This window comes from Sphaerodactylus townsendi, linkage group LG01 (genome assembly GCF_021028975.2).
Source record: "Sphaerodactylus townsendi isolate TG3544 linkage group LG01, MPM_Stown_v2.3, whole genome shotgun sequence".
NCBI classification, from domain to species: domain Eukaryota; kingdom Metazoa; phylum Chordata; class Lepidosauria; order Squamata; family Sphaerodactylidae; genus Sphaerodactylus; species Sphaerodactylus townsendi.
Window position 1 is genome coordinate 57628056 of NC_059425.1, and position 18554 is coordinate 57646609.

Consider the following 18554-nt stretch of genomic DNA (forward strand, 5'->3'; position numbering starts at 1 on the left):
GGTTACTTTGGTGTGATAAAGGCTGGTAATAGACCAGAATTCAAAATTTAATGGTCTTTTTTTATATCACTGCCTATATTTTAGTTGCAGTTTGTTATGTCTTAGGGTGATTCATTCAGTTGTATGTCATGGGAATGTTGCTATATGTGGATTTTACATTGAGAGCTGCCTAGAGACTGCTCAAGATTTGTGAGATATAAATCTCAAACAAACGATGGTTCATTGGTAGCCATGTCGTTAACTGTTGGTGAATTTTTTGTGCCTTAGGAAGTAAAGAAGCAAAATGGCCTCCTTAGCTGTCAATCTGGTCAACAGTCACAAGAAATTTGCCAGCTGAAAAAAGACCTTTGTATGGCCAAACAGCTTCTGCAGCAGAGTCAAGGTCTTGCTGAAGAAATGAAAAGTGAGAGCATTTTCATTGTTTTGTTGCCATTTTAATTCTCATTTCAGGGTGAGGCATCCAAATAGACAGATTTAACTTTTCTACAGGTTGATACTCTGACTTGAATACTGTAAGCTACCTGCGTTTCAAATAACTGATGTGAGCTACAAATGGAATAGGGGCACTTTGTCCCATTGTTATTGCAACCTCTGACTTCTGGTTCACTTCGCTCACAATGTCCTCAGAGAAGAGTTTCAGGACCAACTGTAGGCTGTTTGGGAAAGAGGAAGACTGAAAAACGTATGCTTTGCCAGCATATCTCATGAAGTCTTCCTGTAGATCCAGCCCATTCATTGAGAACTGTTTATTTTTGTTTGACATTTTGTTTAAATTTTAAATTCTGCCCTGCTTTTTTAAATTCATTTCTTGTAGAGCTTGTTTTTTAAAAAGTTGAATGACTCTTGTGTATGTGGTATACTGGGGTGGGGTTTAGGTGTACTAGAATATCCTGAGGTATTGAAATTATTTTGAGATGTTAATGTGGTTGTTTTCTAGAGAAGTTATTTTCTAGAATAGTTAGGCAGAAAATAAACTAGCCTAGTTGTATTCCTCTGCAACATATTGCTAAAGTTATTTAATTTTGTTAAATTAAATATTTGTTTCCCTTTTAATCACTTTTAGGTACAAATTGGTCTCTTGACAGAGAGTTGAGCATTCTTAAAGACAGAGTGGACAGGCAAGAGGAGTCTGCAGAGAAGATGCAGCTTGTTATTTGTGACCTGGAAAAACAACGAGATTCTCTCCAACAGCTTCTGCAACATAAAGAAAATACGATTGAAAAACTCAGCATAAAACTGGAGGAGCTAGAAAGTTTGCAAAACATTCTTGCTGACTGTGAAAGTTTTAAAAAAGAGATTGAGATTCTTTCCCAGAGGAAAACACAAAATGAACAACTCCTAGGTCAGTTTCGTTCAGAAAAGGAAGGGCTGATGAGCAAAGTTTACAGCTTAGAAAATGCTTTAATGATGGAACAGATGAAAAGTAATGACAGAGTAACTGCTGTAGAAACTGAAAATGAACACCTTCGCATGGAGATTAGAAACCTCAGATGTGTGGTTGAAGAAAAAAGTACTGAGCTAGAGGCACAAAGAATAGCTTATGGTGAGCTTCAACAAAAGACAGTCACTTCTGAAGAAAAATACCAGAAAGAGAGAGAAAACAGTTCCCTGAAACTAGATGAGTTAACCAAACAGGTGACTGTCCTACAACAAATGCTACAATCAGCTTCAAATGAAACGTTAGAAAAGAAAATGTATATTGCCTCACTTGAAACTTCATTGGCTTCCCACATGGAGTTAAGTGCTTCCTTTCAAAAACAAGTTGATGAATTAATACAAGTCAGAGATGCAATGGAAAGAAAACTGGCTGAAGCAGAACTGAAGCAGAAAGGTTTTGTGAAGGAATCTGAAGAGCATATCAATATGTTGCAAGTGGCTCTTTCTGAAAAAGAGGGCTGGGTCAACACAAATTTAGTGGCTCTTGAAGAAAAAGACAGTCAGTTGCAACGTTTGATCAAAGAGTCTAAAAAACAAGAAATAGAGATTCAAGATTTAAAGATGAGCAATGAGATGCTCAAGGGTTCAGTGCAGCATCTAAAGGCTATTCCTCAAATAGCAAGATACCAGAAACCAGATTTATCTGCTGCACCATCTTTAAGTGAAAAAGAAACTGAAGGTCTTAAAGACGAAAACATACTCCTTCGGAGTGCTAGTGATACTTCAGAACAAAAACATGTACACCTAATGCAATCAAGACTATATTTTTCCAATGATTTGAAGGACCAAGAGGAAAACCTCTCAGAGCTGTCAGAAAGATGTAGACAGAAGAGCATATTATTCGTACAAGCCAAAGAAGCATTGGAAAGGAAATGCACATTGCTGGAAGCAAACAACAGTAACTTAAAATGCTCTTTAAGGGCACAAGCTTGTCCCTTTGAAGTAGAAAAGGCTGAATTTGAATACCGAGAGAAACAGCTCATGAATGAACATGAGAAATTTCAATGTCAGCTCTTGTCCTTGGAGGAAAAAAACAACATTTTGCTGAGGCAACTTGAAAAAATACAGGTGGTTCTTGAAGAAGCTGAGGTTGTTCCTGTCCAGAATTGTCTGTCATCTGAGCTTAACAGCTTAGAACCAAAAATGTCAAAACAAAATGCAATGCAACTGCATTATGATACCTTGCTGTGGGAAAATAAGCAATTGATTGAAGAGATGAATGTACGGAACCAACATGCAAAAGGTGGCCCTTTAAATAAAGCTTCATTGGAACATCTGAGAACATCTGTGAAAGAAAAAGAGGATGAACTTGATAAATATAAAGTGAGGCTTGAGCTACTTCAGATGGACCTTGAAGATAAAGAAGTCTCTGTAGAAAAGTATGCTGATCAGATAATGCAGTTGGAGATTGCATTGAGAACAATGGAAACAAAAATTGAGGACAGTGAAAGGGAAAAAGAGGGGCTGAAGCAAGAAATCCAAGCTCTGAAAGAGTTGGAAATTTTCACTTTAGAGATTGCCGAGAGGGAGGTGGATGGCCAATCACCCGCTGTTTTCAATGCCGTTACCAAGGACAACTTTAACCAGCAGATAGATGCCAAGTGTTCATCAGTACCTCCTGATACGATACCCAGCCAAAATGATTATGTCCAATTAGTATCCTCCCTTCACATGACAATGAGCAAGCTAAATGAGTTGGAGAAAATGTGCGAACACCTGCAAATTGAAAAGTCAGCATTAGCATCACAGCTGAAAGACTCACAATTGGAATGCGTCACAGGCACAGAGACTATGGCTGAAGAACCTGGGAACAAAATTTATGTGGTGAAAGAAGAGCATACTGCCTTCTCTGATGGGTTGGATCTGAGTGAAATGAAGGGACATGAGTATGAGAAAATGACCTTTATGGGGTTGGAAAGTGGCACCGAACTCAACTATGAAGATTTAAAATTAACTAATGAAGAAATTAAAGCACACTTTGTTGGAGTAAAGGAAAAAATCTTCTCACTGAAAAATCATTATGAATGTTTGCATGAGCAGACTATGAGCATGACTTCCAAACTATCAGAGTTGCAGTGTGATATTGAAACGCTCCAGGAGGAAAAGACTGCACTGTCAACAAGTCTCAATCAAGCCGATGCCATTTCATTCATAACGCAGATGACTCCTAGCCATACTGATCAAGAGTTTCTACTAAATGGAACCCTTTGTCTGTGTCCTTCATGTCATAGTAGCCCAGCAAGTCTCACAGAATCTAATTTGGACACTGATCATTATAGACCTCCAAATGAAATAACCGAGTGTGACAGCATCAACGAACAAAGTGAACTAGAAAGTACTTGTGACCTGCAGTGTTCCGTATCAGAACTGGGTGATGGTGACACATTGGTCTGCATCATCCGGCGGGGGCATGCTATGACTGAAAAGTACAGCCTGAAAAATAAAGCTGAATATCACGTGTTATGTGAGACCTATGACAAGTCCTTCAAGAGGCTTGAAGAGTCCTTTGAAGCTCATAAAAGTCTGGAAGATGAAGAGATACTAAAGATCCAGCAGCTACTCCTTTCAGCAAGGAATGAAGTGGATTGTCTCAGACAGCAAACTGTATTGGACAATGAGCAGTGGCAGCAAAAACTGCACCGCGTGATCCTGGAGGGGGTTTCTAAACTGCCGGCTGAGCAGAATGATACTGACCTCTTGTCTTGGGCCCTGGAAAAACCAGGGCTGCAGTCTCAAGACCTGAATTCAGGTTCTCAGGAACTGCTTTGTGTTGGCACCAATCATGTAAGTATGTCAGTTAACTACATAACCTAACATAAAAGTGTAAAGTTCATAAGTTACAGTTGAAGGGGCCTCTTTAGGTGCACTCGAGATGTATTGGGGCTTCACTCTTGTAGGGGTGGCAGAAAGACGCTCCCTTAGATTCGCAGAGTTTTTCATGTGGTCCTTTGGAATGGGGTCATGTGATTTTAAGGTACTACTTCATGCTTTTGTTTGAAACTGGTTTGATAGGACTGAAAGATTATCCGCTGTTTAATGAAATGTTTGCTGAGGGATAATAAGAAATACTAATGTTTTGAAAAAATATTTTGTATGCCTTGTTGGATTTCAGGTACAGATTAGTTTTTGTATCAGAATGAACATCAACAATTACTGATTAGCTTAAGCTCAGAAACGTAAGCTTCATATTTTAAAGTCTGAGTTTATGACCTTTAATCTAATTAAATTCAATCCTTCTCTAGCTCCAGCCAAAACTCATATTTGATCAGACAGAGAACGAGCCACTTTCAACAGCAAAAGTGTAAACTTGCCATTCTTTGTGTGAAGTATTCTAATAAATACTAGCATGTGAGTTGTAGGTTCTTCCATATATTAAATCTACCTGAAGCCATTTGTACAAATTGTATATGAATAGCTGCTATGGGCTGATTCATACATTATGAAATGCCCTTATTTTTGTAAATAGCAGATTACCCAAGTGGTATACTTGAGTGGGCTGTTAACATAGATGCAGCAGAAACTCTTTAAAAATACAGATATCTGCATTTCTAGCACACCCCACAGAGAATCATTGGAAAGGAGCATAAGAGAATATTCTTACTGTGCAGTCCCATAAAGAGTTGTTCCAAACCACACCCTTTGAAATAAAGGCACTTAGACACAAGTCTCTGCGTAGGATTATTATACTCATAGTCTCTTAAAGTGTGATAGTTTGATACCTGGTTTATTAGGTATAATAGACTGGATTAAATGGTCAAAAATTTTGACTAACGTTTTTTTACTGACAACGTTTCCATTTTACTAATCTATGGTAGCTAATCTAATGTAACAGTATAACTTATATTTTATAGATAGTACATAGCAACCAATTCAAACTTTACTTTCAGACCAACTCAACTAATGATAAATCTTCCAATTATAAGTTTCTACTGCAAGTTCTAACCATTTCTAATGTTTAAGTAACTTCATAAAAATGAGTCATATTTTAATTGATTTTTTAGCAACTGCAAACACCGGCTGAAGAAACAAATAATCCCTTGTATCAACTGGAAACCTATGATTTGACCAGTAAAAGTGAGACATTTGAAGCGCTGCATGGTATAACCAAGGAAAGAAAGTATGAAACAACCAACTCAGAATGCAAGAATCTTGACTGTGGAATAGTCGTAGATGTCAGTGCTACAGAAGGATGTTTTGAGGCCTCGTTTGCAAAATCCAAAACAGTGTCAGATAAATCTACAAGCCCTTCACAGAGTCCTGCTGTGCTACTTCCTAGTTGTAACCACACAAATACAGTTCCTTCAAACATCCTTGAAAATCACGAGACCTGTGAAATGTCTCTACTACCAATAAATGAGACTTGTACTCTGAAGTCTAAGCTGTCCCATGGTGTGGTTGAAAGCAACAAGGCCTTTGATGCTCTGGTAATGGAAGTCCAGTATTTAACCTCAAGGATGGATGCACAAGATAAAGATCTGGCTGTGAGGAAGGCTGCTTGTGAAGAGCTGGAAAAAACAGTTATAGAGCTTCAAAAGGAAAAACAAGATTTAAACGAGACCCTTAAATCTGTTACTTTTGATAATGAACAGTTATCTTACAATTTTTTGAGTTTAGAAATAGAACTAAACAAGGTAAAAGCTGATCTGGAAACGCACAAGGTTAGGCTGTCTGATGCAAGAGAGACTCTAGAGGACTTAGAAATGACCAAATCAGACTGGAATGAGAAGCTTCTTGAAGCTGAAAATGACCTGAGGAGAATAAAAGCAGAGAGGGAGAATATTGAGAGTCATGCTCTATCTATGGAAGCAGATATGGAAGAGCTTCAGTCAAAGAAAGAGCAGTTAGAAACAGAAAATGAAAATAAACTGAAAATCATTTTTGGCCTTCAGGAACAGCTTCATATAATCTCAGTTGAAAGAAACCAATTTAGTCAAGATCTGAGTGCTTTGTCAAAGGATAAAGAGAAATTGAACGACGTGTGCCAAAAGTTGCAGGAGAGAGTAAAAGATCTTGAGTCAAGTCAAATTGATTCTACTGAATTCATCAGAGTATTGGAAAGTGAAGCAAACACCCAGACAAAATTGCTTCAGACTGCAAAAGATGATATTACTCAGTTGTCAACGGAAAAGGATTGCCTGATGTTACAGATACAGAATTTGGAAGAGGTTGCAAGCAATCTTGTGTTAGAAAAAGAGAATGCACAAAGCCAGATAGAGCACTTGAGTGAAGAAAAAGAAGCAATCCTTAGGAAATATGAAACTTTACAAACCCAGTTAAATGACTCTCAAACAGAAATCTCTAAAATCTCCAAGTCTTTGGAAGGTTCACTCATAGAAAAAGGCGAACTCGCAGCTAGACTAAATTCTGCACAGGAAGAAGTGACTCAGCTGCGACAGGGCATTGAGAAGCTAAAAATCAACATAGAATCTGATGAAAAGAAAAAATCTCGCCTTGTTGAAAAACTGAGAGAGAATACAAGGAAAGTCGACTCTCTTGTAGACAAAATTGAAACTCTTGAACGAGAATTGCAGCTGTCAGAAGAGAATTTGGAGGATGCAATTGTTCAGGCAGAGGCAGCCAAGGAAGAGAAGGAAATAGCAAACACAGAGTTGGAAAAGATGCATGCAAATCTGGGGGAGCTAAAAGCTGAAATTAATGCCTTAAAGTCTGAGAAAGAATGGCTAACGAGAAAGCTGGAAGAAGAGCAACAAAGGGCATCTAATTTAGAACGTGCTAACTCTCTGTTTGTAAAACAATTGGAAGAAAAAGAAGTACAAATTGAAAGTGAATATGAAAATGTACAGCTAGCAACACAGTCTGAGCTCAAGCAGGACAGAAAAAAAATTAAAGTTTCTCTGAGCAAGGAAAAAATTGAAGCTACTTCCATCAAACGTGAGAACACAGAGCTGGCTGATCACCTGCAGCAAACAAAATACCAACTTTCTGAAACAGAAAAATTGATGAGAGCCCTTATTCAAGAACTCCGAGACATCAAACTACAATTGGAGGAAAACTTTCTTGAGCAGTTGCCTAGAAATGAAGCATTGCAAGTTCCCCCTGAAGATCTTGAGGAGGAATTGGGAGGCACAGCCTTTGAAAAAGAGGTCAGAATTAAAATGTTAATGTTGTACAGAATAGGTAGAATGTTTTGGAGCCTAACAGCTCTGTATAAAATTGACACATTTGGGGATGCTTCTAAGGGTAATTTAGTAATTATTATAATAAACAAGCAGAACTTGCAAGGACTTGTGGGGTGCATCTCATTTTTCACATACCCCCTTCCCCGCTGTTTCCTCTTTCTCTTTCCTCTCCCTTTTTTCTGCTGTCTCCTTCCATCTAACAGCCAACCTACGTTTATCTGCCTCTCTGTCTTCACCTTTCCTTCCCCCACCCAGCAGTTTCTACCTTGGAAAAATATGGCCCAATTGTGTGGTGCTGGACACTGGGCCAGGCCCACTTACATAGTAGTAATGAACACTCAAAGACTTGTAAGGAGGCACCTCTCTTTTCCCTGTATCCCTCTCCCCACACTATTTCCTCTTTCCCTCTTCATGGCAACCTATCAGGACCCTATCAAATCTCCTCTCTTCCTTTTTAATCCTCACAATAACCCTGTGAGGTTATTCAGTATGTGAAAGTATGTGACTAACCTAAATTCACCCAGAAAGTTTCCACAGTAAGATAGAGATTTAAACCTGGGTCTCTCAGGCCTTATGCTGAAACCCTAACCACTACACCACACTGGCTTTTATAGGATGGCTACTAGTGCTACCACATTTAAGTTTTAGGTTGGATATTTTTCAATCTCTGATTATGGCCTATAACAGTGTCTTCACTAACTCAACATTTGTTTATATTTATTTTCATATCAATTTTAACACATTTTTTTCTTAAATATTTCCATTAATGAATGCACAATTTCTGGGACTAAACAGCTTTTTTTCCTGTAACATCACTAAGAGCTACCTATAATGGTAGAAATGACACCAATAGAGAATGGAGATGATTAGAACATCTGTAGAAAATAGAAGAAAACAAGTAGAGAAACCTGCAAACACTTGCAGGGAACAGCTTCCGGATTATTTCCCTTTTCTTTGCCCACCCAAGGTCCAAGCATGGGAGGTGGTGCCAAAGCACTCCATCTTCTCTTCATGCCTTTTGCTGACCAAAATCAAGGCTTGAATGCCATGTGGAAGCCTAGCAACAACCACTGAAAGCATCTGTTTCTCAAAAGTACAGGCCCTGCTTGCGTTATTTTTGGGGAGGGTTAACCCATCAATGTGGTTTTTTAAGGTTCAGCTTTTTCTGCAAATGGGGGCATTTTTCAGGTTTGTAGAAAAATCTGTCATTGCTCCAAGCACTGGATTTAAATGTCCACAGATTTGACCATGTTAAGAATTAGATATATTGATCATAATGGGAAAGAATAATAGAGCCATTGTGGACTGGGGTCTCCACTTAGCCACGAAGTTCACAAGGTGACCATGTTCCTACCACTTTCTCTTAATGTTACTTACCTCAAGGGGGGTTGGATCAAGACTAATGTTTTCATGGGGACTAGGGTTTCTGCCTGCAGAGCATAATTCTGCCACCTCTCCATGGCAGTCTGCAATATCCCTCCCCAAATCCTGTTTTTGGGGTCCCACAGGAGTAGGGGAGGCAGGAAAATTGTGCTTAGTGGGTCAAAATTCTTGTGTTCTTGGAAGTGTCTGATCTGGATCCAGGCCAATGTTGTGACATCGGCAAATATTCTACCTTGAGCTATCTGGAGGAAGTGTGGTATAAGAAGAAGAGTTTGGATTTATATCCCCCTTTTCTCTCCTGTAGGAGACTCAAGGGGGCTTACAATCTCCTTGCCCTTTCCCCTTCACAACAAACTCCCTGTGAGGTGAGTGGGGTTGAGAGAGCTCAGAAGAACTGTGACTAGCCCAAGGTTACCCAGCTGGCATGTGTTGAAGTACACAGGCTAGTCTGAATTCCCCAGATAAACCTCCACAGCTCAAGTGGCAGAGCGGGGAATCAAACCCGGTTCCTCCAGATTAGAATGCCCCTGCTCTTAACCACTACGCCACTACTGAATAAAAATTCAGTATATAGAATGGCAGACTGAAGAAGCAGATTTCTGTCACCAGATTACTTTCATTAATAAATGAAATATTTCGTTAATTTAAAACTATGTTTTATCATTCTCCACCAAATCTTAAAGACAAAAATAAGTGCAATAAAGAGAAGTTTTAATATTCCAAAATATATTATTGATGGATTCTCCCAGAGAATATTGTGCAGCTCAAAATATTTGGAAGTTCTTATTTCTGGGTGCTGTAAGAATAGAATCTTCTAAAAAGCTGGTACCGTTGGAGGTTTCTCTTCTCCTTGGATGAGGCACCTTGGATGATGATCTCTAAGTGTTTTTAAAGTGACTGGGTCAAGAATGAATTCTTCTCTCAGTTACTTCTTCCACTCAATTGCTGTAATACTATATACTACAGCTCCTCTTGATTGCTCACCCTTCAGCAACAATTGCTCCTGACAGCATTTCAGGTTGAGGTTCAAACCTCTTCCTGTCAGTTCTTTAGTGACACTGCAGGCAGAGACAGACCCAGCGATTGAGACAAAATGAATCCTGTGCTCAGAACTAGTTTTATATGTAAACAAACGTCTTGGGGGATTGGGTGGGAGGATTGGTACCTCAATGTACAGTTTCTCGATGAGATCAGATTGGTTATTGGGAAACTTTACAAAGGTGTCCTTCCAGATGCTTCTCATTATATTATTACAGTGCTTTCCAAACATGTGGCTTCTGAAGAACTGATAAAAAAGACACTTTGTCTGCATTATAGCAAGGATCCTACAGCTCAGCAATGGGAAGTTAAGAAGGGCCAGCCCTTCAATCCTGTTATAGCTGTCACTGAAAGTGGATCTGCTGTGTAAGCTTATGTGTGCAGAGGGCCAGTTATTATGTGAATTGTCTCATTTTGCATTTGACTATGCAAGAAGTTTCGCTATGGTAACAACACAAGTGCTTTTTTTATTTTGCAGACAGACTGTCACAGGCTCTTGGAGCATCTAAAAAATGGGAAAAAAGCGCTCTATCCTAAATTTCAGCATTGGATAACAGGCTTTCGAATGTTAAAACAGGAAAGAGAACAAATGGTAAAGCAAATTCATGAACTTGAGATTCAGCTGAACAGACCAGGTCCAAGTATGTACCATTTTGTTTTTAAAGGAAACAGTTACCCCTTACAGATGTTCAGGCCGTCTGAGAGTTACATGTGAAGAAGTGAAGCTTGCATGTGTTTGAGCTACAGAGGCTCAGAATGCACAACTTGAGCCAGTATATACAGGCAGATGTCAGTCTGGAATAGGGTGGGAGCAGAGCCTGTATTTGTTTAGCTTTGTGCAGTCCTGACTCTTCACCCTCCCCCATGCATAAATCTTGCAGCAGTGGAACATCTTCATTTAGCTGCTTCTGCAACTTGATGTACATGAATGCTGGCTCTTTCATCTGTGATACATTAAGATTTTCATTTTATCTGGTATATATGAAAATGAGGGTCCTCTCCACTGCTAAATGTATTGTTGTGATTATTGAAATATTCGCAATTTTGTCACCATCTATTTGCTTCTTTAAGATTTTTTCTCCCCTCAATGTATAAAATATGTGTTAAAATTTTACAATGTAACAACATTTATAGTTTCTTTTGGGTATTGGGAACATAATTTCTTGCCATTTGTACCATATATACTCGTGTATAAGTAGACCTGCATATAAGTCCAGGTACCTAATTTTACTACAAAAAACTGGGAAAACTTATTGACTCGCGTATAAGTCGAGGGTGGGAAATGCAGCAGCTACTGGTAAATTTCAAAAATAAAAATAGATACCAATAAAATTACATTAATTGAGGCATCAGTAGGTTAAATGTTTTTGAATATTTATTTCAAAGAAAAAAAGTAAACTAGCTCTGTAAGTGGAAAAGGGAGTCAATAAAAACAATATGGTCTCAACAATAACTTTAAAAGTACAAAAACCTTAGCTCAACCAGCAACCAAGCTAAAACACAAGAGTTAAAATCCTTCAAAACTTGATTTTTGGTCCGGGGAGGAATGTTTATGTTAGCAGTACCAACATTTCAGAGTATCTTTTTCAGAGTATCTCCTGATGATACCACCCAAGTTTGGAGAACTTTGGTTCAGGGGGTCCAAAGTTATGGACCCTCAAAAGGGTAGCCCCATCTACTATTAGCTTCCATTGGAAACAATGGGGGATGGGGCACCCCCTTTTGGGGTGACCCCCTAAACCAAACATCACCAAACCTGGCTGGTATCAGCAAGAGATTATCCTGATGATATTTTCCAGGTTTGGTGCAGTTTGGTTCAAGGGGTCCAAAGTTATGGACCCTCAAAATGTAGCCCCATCTACTATTAGCTCCTACTGGAAACAATGGGGGATGGGGCACTGTCCTTGGGGGTCCATAACTTTGGACCCCTTGAACCAAACTTTACCAAACTTGGGTGGTATCTTGGGTGCTGTGTGGTTTCTGGACTGTATGGCCGTGTTCTAGCAGCATTCTCTCCTGACGTTTCGCCTGCATCTGTGGCTGGCATCTTGCAGGTGAAACGTCAGGAGAGAATGCTGCTAGAACACAGCCATACAGCCTGGAAACCACACAGCACCCAAGTGATTCCGGCCATGAAAGCCTTCGACAATACATTGGGTGGTATCGTCAGGAGTGTCACCTGATGATATCCTGAAATGTTAGGTGTCATGCTAAGCCTAAAAAAACTAAGGCCCTCTGGCGAAGCTTCCATTGCCAAAACTAATAAAAACCCTAAAATATTTTTTAAAATACAGCATACTCGTGTATAAGTCGAGGGGGGCTTTTTCAGCACAAAAATGTGCTGAAAAACTCGACTTATGCACGAGTATATGCTGTAATTGCTTTTTGTAGTTGGAACTGATAGAAGAACTGAAACTATCCAGTTTCCATCAGAATGAAACGCAGCTGTTGTGAAAAGAAGTTATTCTTTAATAGAGTTCCAAATATAAAAGTCTTTGTACCTTACAAAAGAGGAAGACAAAAATATGCTAAAAAAACACTGGCAAGCAAAACAAGCTTACACAAATGTAAACAAGGAAAATACAGCAACACACTTCAGCATACAATCATGCAGCATAAGGACAAGGAGCAAAAAGGTAAAGGGGGAGAGATAGGGAGAGGAGGATGGATGGATGTGAAGCATATAAGCTACACCATAATATGCAGACATTAAAGGTCACCCACATTAACTACCAGTTGCCTTGCATTGACACACAGTAACCAAATGGTGCAACTGTGTTGCTCCTGCAGTTACTTACAAGAGATGCCAAATATTCTAACAGGAACATTACAGTAAATTTGCCATGATTGCCTAAACCTTGGCTAACCTATTTTAATGGGAGACCCACAGAAATAGCTGGCCAGGGTGTGTGTGTGGCAGTTTTTCACCCTTCCCAGTGCTTGTATAAATTCAAGGTAGAATTCAAGCCAAAGACTTTACATTTGGTGAAACCTGAGCTCCTTATGGAGAACTCTCCTTCAGTTTAGTTAGTTCCACCATCCACCTTTTTTTTGTTTGCTTTCATAAGAAAAAGCTTCGTGGTGCCAAAGAGTGGTTGACCGAAGCTGCCCAACTGAGAAAGTGAAGGAATTCTAGGTAGGTGGTTGTGATGCCACTTCACAGAAACTACCATCCACCACAACCTCTGTCACATGGGTTCAGGGATACAGGGAGGTCAGTCACAATTCACTACTTATCATGTCTCTCTTCAGTATACAGAGAGCCCTGGCCCTTTTGCACACCAGGTCTCCTCTCATTCCCATAGACACTACCAGACAAGGTAGCTCAATCCTCTTATCAACCTCTCCTCACTCACACACTTCATATAGCTATTGGAGTTGTGACCAAAACACTGCTACCATCTCATGCTGCCACCATTTATTTATATATAGAGAGAGAGGGGGAGAGAGAGAGGCTGAGGCCTGACAGGTTCCCTAAGACAATGTACATTCTGTCAGCAGTGTTAACCATTGTAGTGATTCAGGTAAATACATGTAATGTCTCTTTAACACTTTAACTTTTATCCCTAACTCAATTCATTCTTCCAAGTCTATTTCAGCTATCTTCAGATTGACTTTTCTGACTCACTAGTTCAAGCTGTCATCTCCCTTTTACGCAGCTTTTCTATTGAGTAATTGGCTCTGATTCCAGCTCTCCTCCTACCATTCCATCAGCTCTCATTGGTTGTTCACAGAGAAAGGCAAAAGTAATTGGAGGGAAAGCTAGTTGCCTTAACGATGATATTGTTAAGAGTTATGGAAAGAACTCACACCCTAATGTACAAATGTTAGACTGTACTTTCTCCGACAGTCGCATATTAAGTCCCTTTCCCTGTAGTTGTTTTTAAAAAGGTATGAAAAAAGGCATTGTGCTTGCTATCCAAAAGCAACTTTTTCAGTTAGATTAATATTCTGTCAGGGTATTGTATTAGATCTTTGTCCCAATGTGCTTCACAAGGAAAACATGTAGATCATTATGGATTATTATTAATTGCATAATTATTAATCACACAAATGTTCTTATTTTGAATAGGTTCTTATAAGGTTGCCGCCTCAGAGGAAATAATGCTTGAGCTAGAAGAACTGAGGAGATCCGTTGAAGAAAAAAACAGAGAGGCAGATGAGAATTTGGAGAAGTATTGTGCTCTGATCATTAATCATCATAAGTTAGAAGAAGAAAATGAGATACTAAAGACACAAATTGACCTCCTTAACATTCAGGTCACGCAGTCGTCATCTGGTGTTGCTGCCAGTTGTCTTTGGCAAAGTCCTGGAAGTCCAAAAAATCCTGGTGGTAGACTGCTTGTAGAAAAGACAATATTTGAAAATGTTGCTAAGGTACAAAGAGTTCTTGAAAACAGATGCAGAGGCAAAGAGACAAGGTCACCTTTGAGAGAATCTATTTCTGGCAATATTAAAAAGAGAGCCACATTTCTACAGCAGAGCACTACATGGGCCCAAGACACCACTAAGTGTGAGTCAGATGACTTCCCAGATATGAACAAAGGTAGGCAAACACATCAAAAAAGAAATCTTGGTTTCTGTGGGATGGTGGTCTTTAGTGAGTATAAAGGGTTAGCTTAAATTTAAAAACAAACAAACTGTAAATCAGAGGGAAACTTTTTTCTGGTTAATTAGGAAAGACTGCATGTTAAGTTCAATGACACTTCTAAATAAATTTGTGTAAGATTATAGTTTTTTGTGGCTTAGTTTAAATAAATACAGTCAAAGTTTTAATATCTGATGCTCATGGGGAATAGAGATTACTGGTTAATCAAATGGGTACTGAATTATATTGCTTTGCCTCAACCCCCACCCATAGGAATTCACTTCAACCAAATTCCACCTCACGAGGGATGCCTTGGTGATGGCCCTTTCATCCCTTGAGCCATTCTACACAGCAGGCAGACAAGTGGGCCAGCTGCCTGGGTGTACTCCAGCAGAAGTGGTTCCTGACATGCTGGAGAGGAAGGAGGCAGCAAAGGATTAAATCAGCTAGCTGCACTATCTTTCAAAGCCCTGCAGTGGCAAGGAGGCATTACATGGGCTGGCTGGAGAAGTGGCTAAAGATTCAGGGATACTGTGGCTGAGGAGGAATTCCCCATCAGGGCAAAATCGGTTAACTGAGCATTCTAGGAGCAACAGTGGCGTAGGAGGTTAAGAGTTCATGTATCTAATCTGGAGGAACCGGGTTTGATTCTCTGCTCTGCTACCTGAGCTGTGGAGGCTTATCTGGGGAATTCAGATTAGCTATACGTTCCCACACACACCAGCTGGGTGACCTTGGGCTAGTCACAGCTTCTCGGAGCTCTCAGCCCCACCCACCTCACAGGGTGTTTGTTGTGAGGGGGGAAGGGCAAGGAGATTGTAAGTTGAGTCTCCTACAGGAGAGAAAGGGGGATATAAATCCAAACTCTTCTTCTTCTTCTAGATAATTTTTTAAATTAATCAACTTCTGGATAACAAAACTTCTGCTGTAATAGCAATGGAAGTTGACAGTGATACTGACGGGCTTTGAAAAAGGACAAAATGTTTACTGCTACCCAGGTGTCTTCCAAGCCACAAAGATTACCTTTCAGAAGGGGAAGGAATAACTAGCTATGGCTCTTTAAGCAGAGGATAGGTCCCAAATAGGGCTTTCTTATCTGCAGTTTACTTTTCCAAGAATTTTCAGTATAACTTCCTTCCAAGGCTTATGGGAAATTTTACAAGTGGAAAATTGACGTGGGGTTTTTTTTTTACTTCATTTGGGTTTCTTCCCCACATTATTTCCTCTGTCCTCCTGGTAGCCCTTTTCCCCTTTCCTTGCTTTCTTCTCTCATTCCTGATAACCGACCAAACTTGGACCTGCTCCTACCAATCTTCGCATCTATTTGTTATTTATTTATGTGAATTATATCTCACCTTTCTCTCTAATGGGCCCCAAAGAAGCCTGCATCATTCTTCTCTCATCCATCTTATCCTGACAACAACCCAGTAAGGTAGATTAGTCTGAGAGGGGCTAGACTGAAGTGACCCAGCAAGCTTCCATGGCAGAGTGGGGATTTGAACCCAGGTCTCCCATATTCTAGACTCACTCTCATCACTATACTACTTGCTCCCAGCTTCCCCATCTGCTAAAATCCTCTGTCTGGGGAAAAATCTGGCCAAGTTGCAAAAGTCAGGGAGTAGCAAGTTGCTTAGGTGACCACTGTGAGGTGGCCACCACCAGGCCTGACCAAGTTGTGCGGTTGGGCCCAGGTGAGTTTTTTGGCATCAGGTTGTCTGGTAGCCATGATTCTGTGAGGTTTAACACCCAAAGTTTTTCTTTGCTTATTTAAGTTTCAGGTTTTTCTGCAAACCTGGGAATTTTGTTGGGTTTGTAGGATTTTGGCTCCATTCTCTGGATTTAAATATCCACAGATGGCGACTAGTTGAGAATTAGATACCTTGATGATTACTGGCCTTCTGATTCAACTTAAGCAGCCTCAAAACAACTATTCTTATGACAAAAAGACATGGGATGAAAGACTGGGAAGGAAAATTTGTAGGAAAGAGGGATCCCTATCAGACTGTACCTTGTGTTCAAATGAATCATATCCTGTGGCAGGTTACACTACCCTATCTTCACAAAGAAGAAAATTTTGGGTTTATTCCTCCCCCCCCCCCTTTCTCTCCTGTAAGGAAACTCAAAGGGGCTTACAAACTCTTTTCTGTTCCTCTCCCCATAACAGTCACCTTGTGAGGTAGGTGGGGCTGAGTTCTGAATGAACTATGACTAGTCCAAGGTCGCCCAGCAGGAGGCTAGAAATGGAGAATCAAATCCGGTTCACCAGATGAGTCATGTGGAGGAGTGGGGAATCAAACCCAATTCTCCGAATTAGAGTCCACCTGCACTTAACCACGACACCACGCTGGGCTTGGGAAGGAAGGTATCAGGGAGAGTCTATGCATGTGTGTTTGCACATAGGTTTGCATTTTGTGAACATCCCGTCTGAACTCGCATTTTGAGTGTTTTGCAGTATGCAAAAATGCACATAGTTTCAGATGATACTCACCGATCACTAGAAATTGTTTCTGTCAATTTTGGGAACAGCTAGTTAATTCTCTTAGTGGTCTGAAGGGAATGACATGAAACTCACATGGTGAACATAAACCCACACATTCCCTCCAAATCCACAACACCAGCCATTCATACAGGAGTATAATGTTCAAGTAAGGCCAAATCCTGATTCATTTTTCCCTGTGTTTATCTTGAAAACTGATCAAGTTCCAACCGAGCCGAGTCTTTCTTTGTAGAGTTTGGTCCTGTTGGAACTTGATCTCCCTGTATGGGTATTAGATGGAGTCAGAGGTGGATACTGGTATACCAGGAGCATGTGGAAATATGGTGCCGTCCTCCTTATTGTCTGATCTGGCAGTGTGGCCAGTGAGATAGTAATAATGGATCAGTACTTAAGAAACTGTAGACTTGCTTATGCAAAATCAACAAGGAATATCTGCTAGAATTAGCATATTGTTGTTCCAAATGTTTTGCAGTTCGAGAGGCTATAATATAAACAAGTATATTCTCCCTGGTTTTGAGTTCTGCAATCTATGTAAGTTTTTTAAAATGTAATTAAAACATTTGCAATCTGCCTCTCATAAAAATTGCTCTGGCAATCCAAGCTCTCCATGAAAACTTTGTTGGTTTTAATGTTAAGCACTGGCAGTGTTGGGTAGGGCAGGCAAGGTATACCATACTGGATACAGCCGATATAGGGCAAGAGAAAGCTGTGTGATTATTGTGGCTGTTAACTCACAAACCTCTTGCTCTTCTGATGTTTCATGGTGTAAACTGGGATCCCTTCCAGATGAAAATATAGGTATATGCTGAACCCTTCTATTGTAATAGTATAGAGAAGCTACGTGCTAAAACTTGAAATTATGCAGAATAACAGTATGTACAAGCTAGCAAAAGGAAGTAATTATTTTTCAAGTCAGTGGTACCCATCTGGGAGATCAAAGAAATGCTTCTTTAGGGGAAGTCTCTGAACTAAATAATTGGTGTATTGTACACCCTCCACCTCTATTGTTAAAAACTACTCCAAATCCAAACAGATTTGAAAATGCAGTTTGCCAAGCAAACTTTTTCAGGGCTCATATAATCTGCAGATGTTGGTATGCTTATTTCAGAATGATTTTAAATGAATTATTTGCAGTGTTCTACAAGTAATGTGGGGAAAAGATTGACTACTGAAAACTTTCTTCTTTAGGATTTGTCGATGATACTCTAGGAAACAGCAGCCTTCACAGTTCCAGTAGAACAGATTTAAGTCCAAGGATGAGTCTTTATCTGCTTAGTCCAAAACTGGGACTACAACCCTCTTTTGATCCCACACAGATCCTTGAGGAGGATTATTTTCCAGAGAATATAAAAGCAACAGCAGAGGGCAGCAAACTACAAAAGGTAACTGATACTATTCAATATGTGAGGTTACAAAAGCATTCCCCGCCCAAATCATATTGTAGATTTATGTGTCCATGTGGTTCCTCCTG

At 39.8% G+C, this 18554-nt stretch overlaps 1 protein-coding gene across 4 annotated transcripts in view; it reads left to right on the forward strand.

The window, feature by feature from the left end:
• The window catches only part of CENPF (centromere protein F), a 42395-nt gene that overhangs the window by 17415 nt on the left and 6426 nt on the right, over positions 1 to 18554 (forward strand). For all 4 annotated transcript variants that reach the window (XM_048493127.1, XM_048493042.1, XM_048493212.1 and 1 more), the window contains exons 11-16: positions 268 to 403; positions 1064 to 4221; positions 5439 to 7541; positions 10477 to 10639; positions 14071 to 14544; positions 18272 to 18465. In XM_048493127.1, the coding sequence (XP_048349084.1) occupies positions 268 to 403; positions 1064 to 4221; positions 5439 to 7541; positions 10477 to 10639; positions 14071 to 14544; positions 18272 to 18465 (6228 nt within the window). The remainder of the gene's footprint in view (positions 1 to 267; positions 404 to 1063; positions 4222 to 5438; positions 7542 to 10476; positions 10640 to 14070; positions 14545 to 18271; positions 18466 to 18554) is intronic.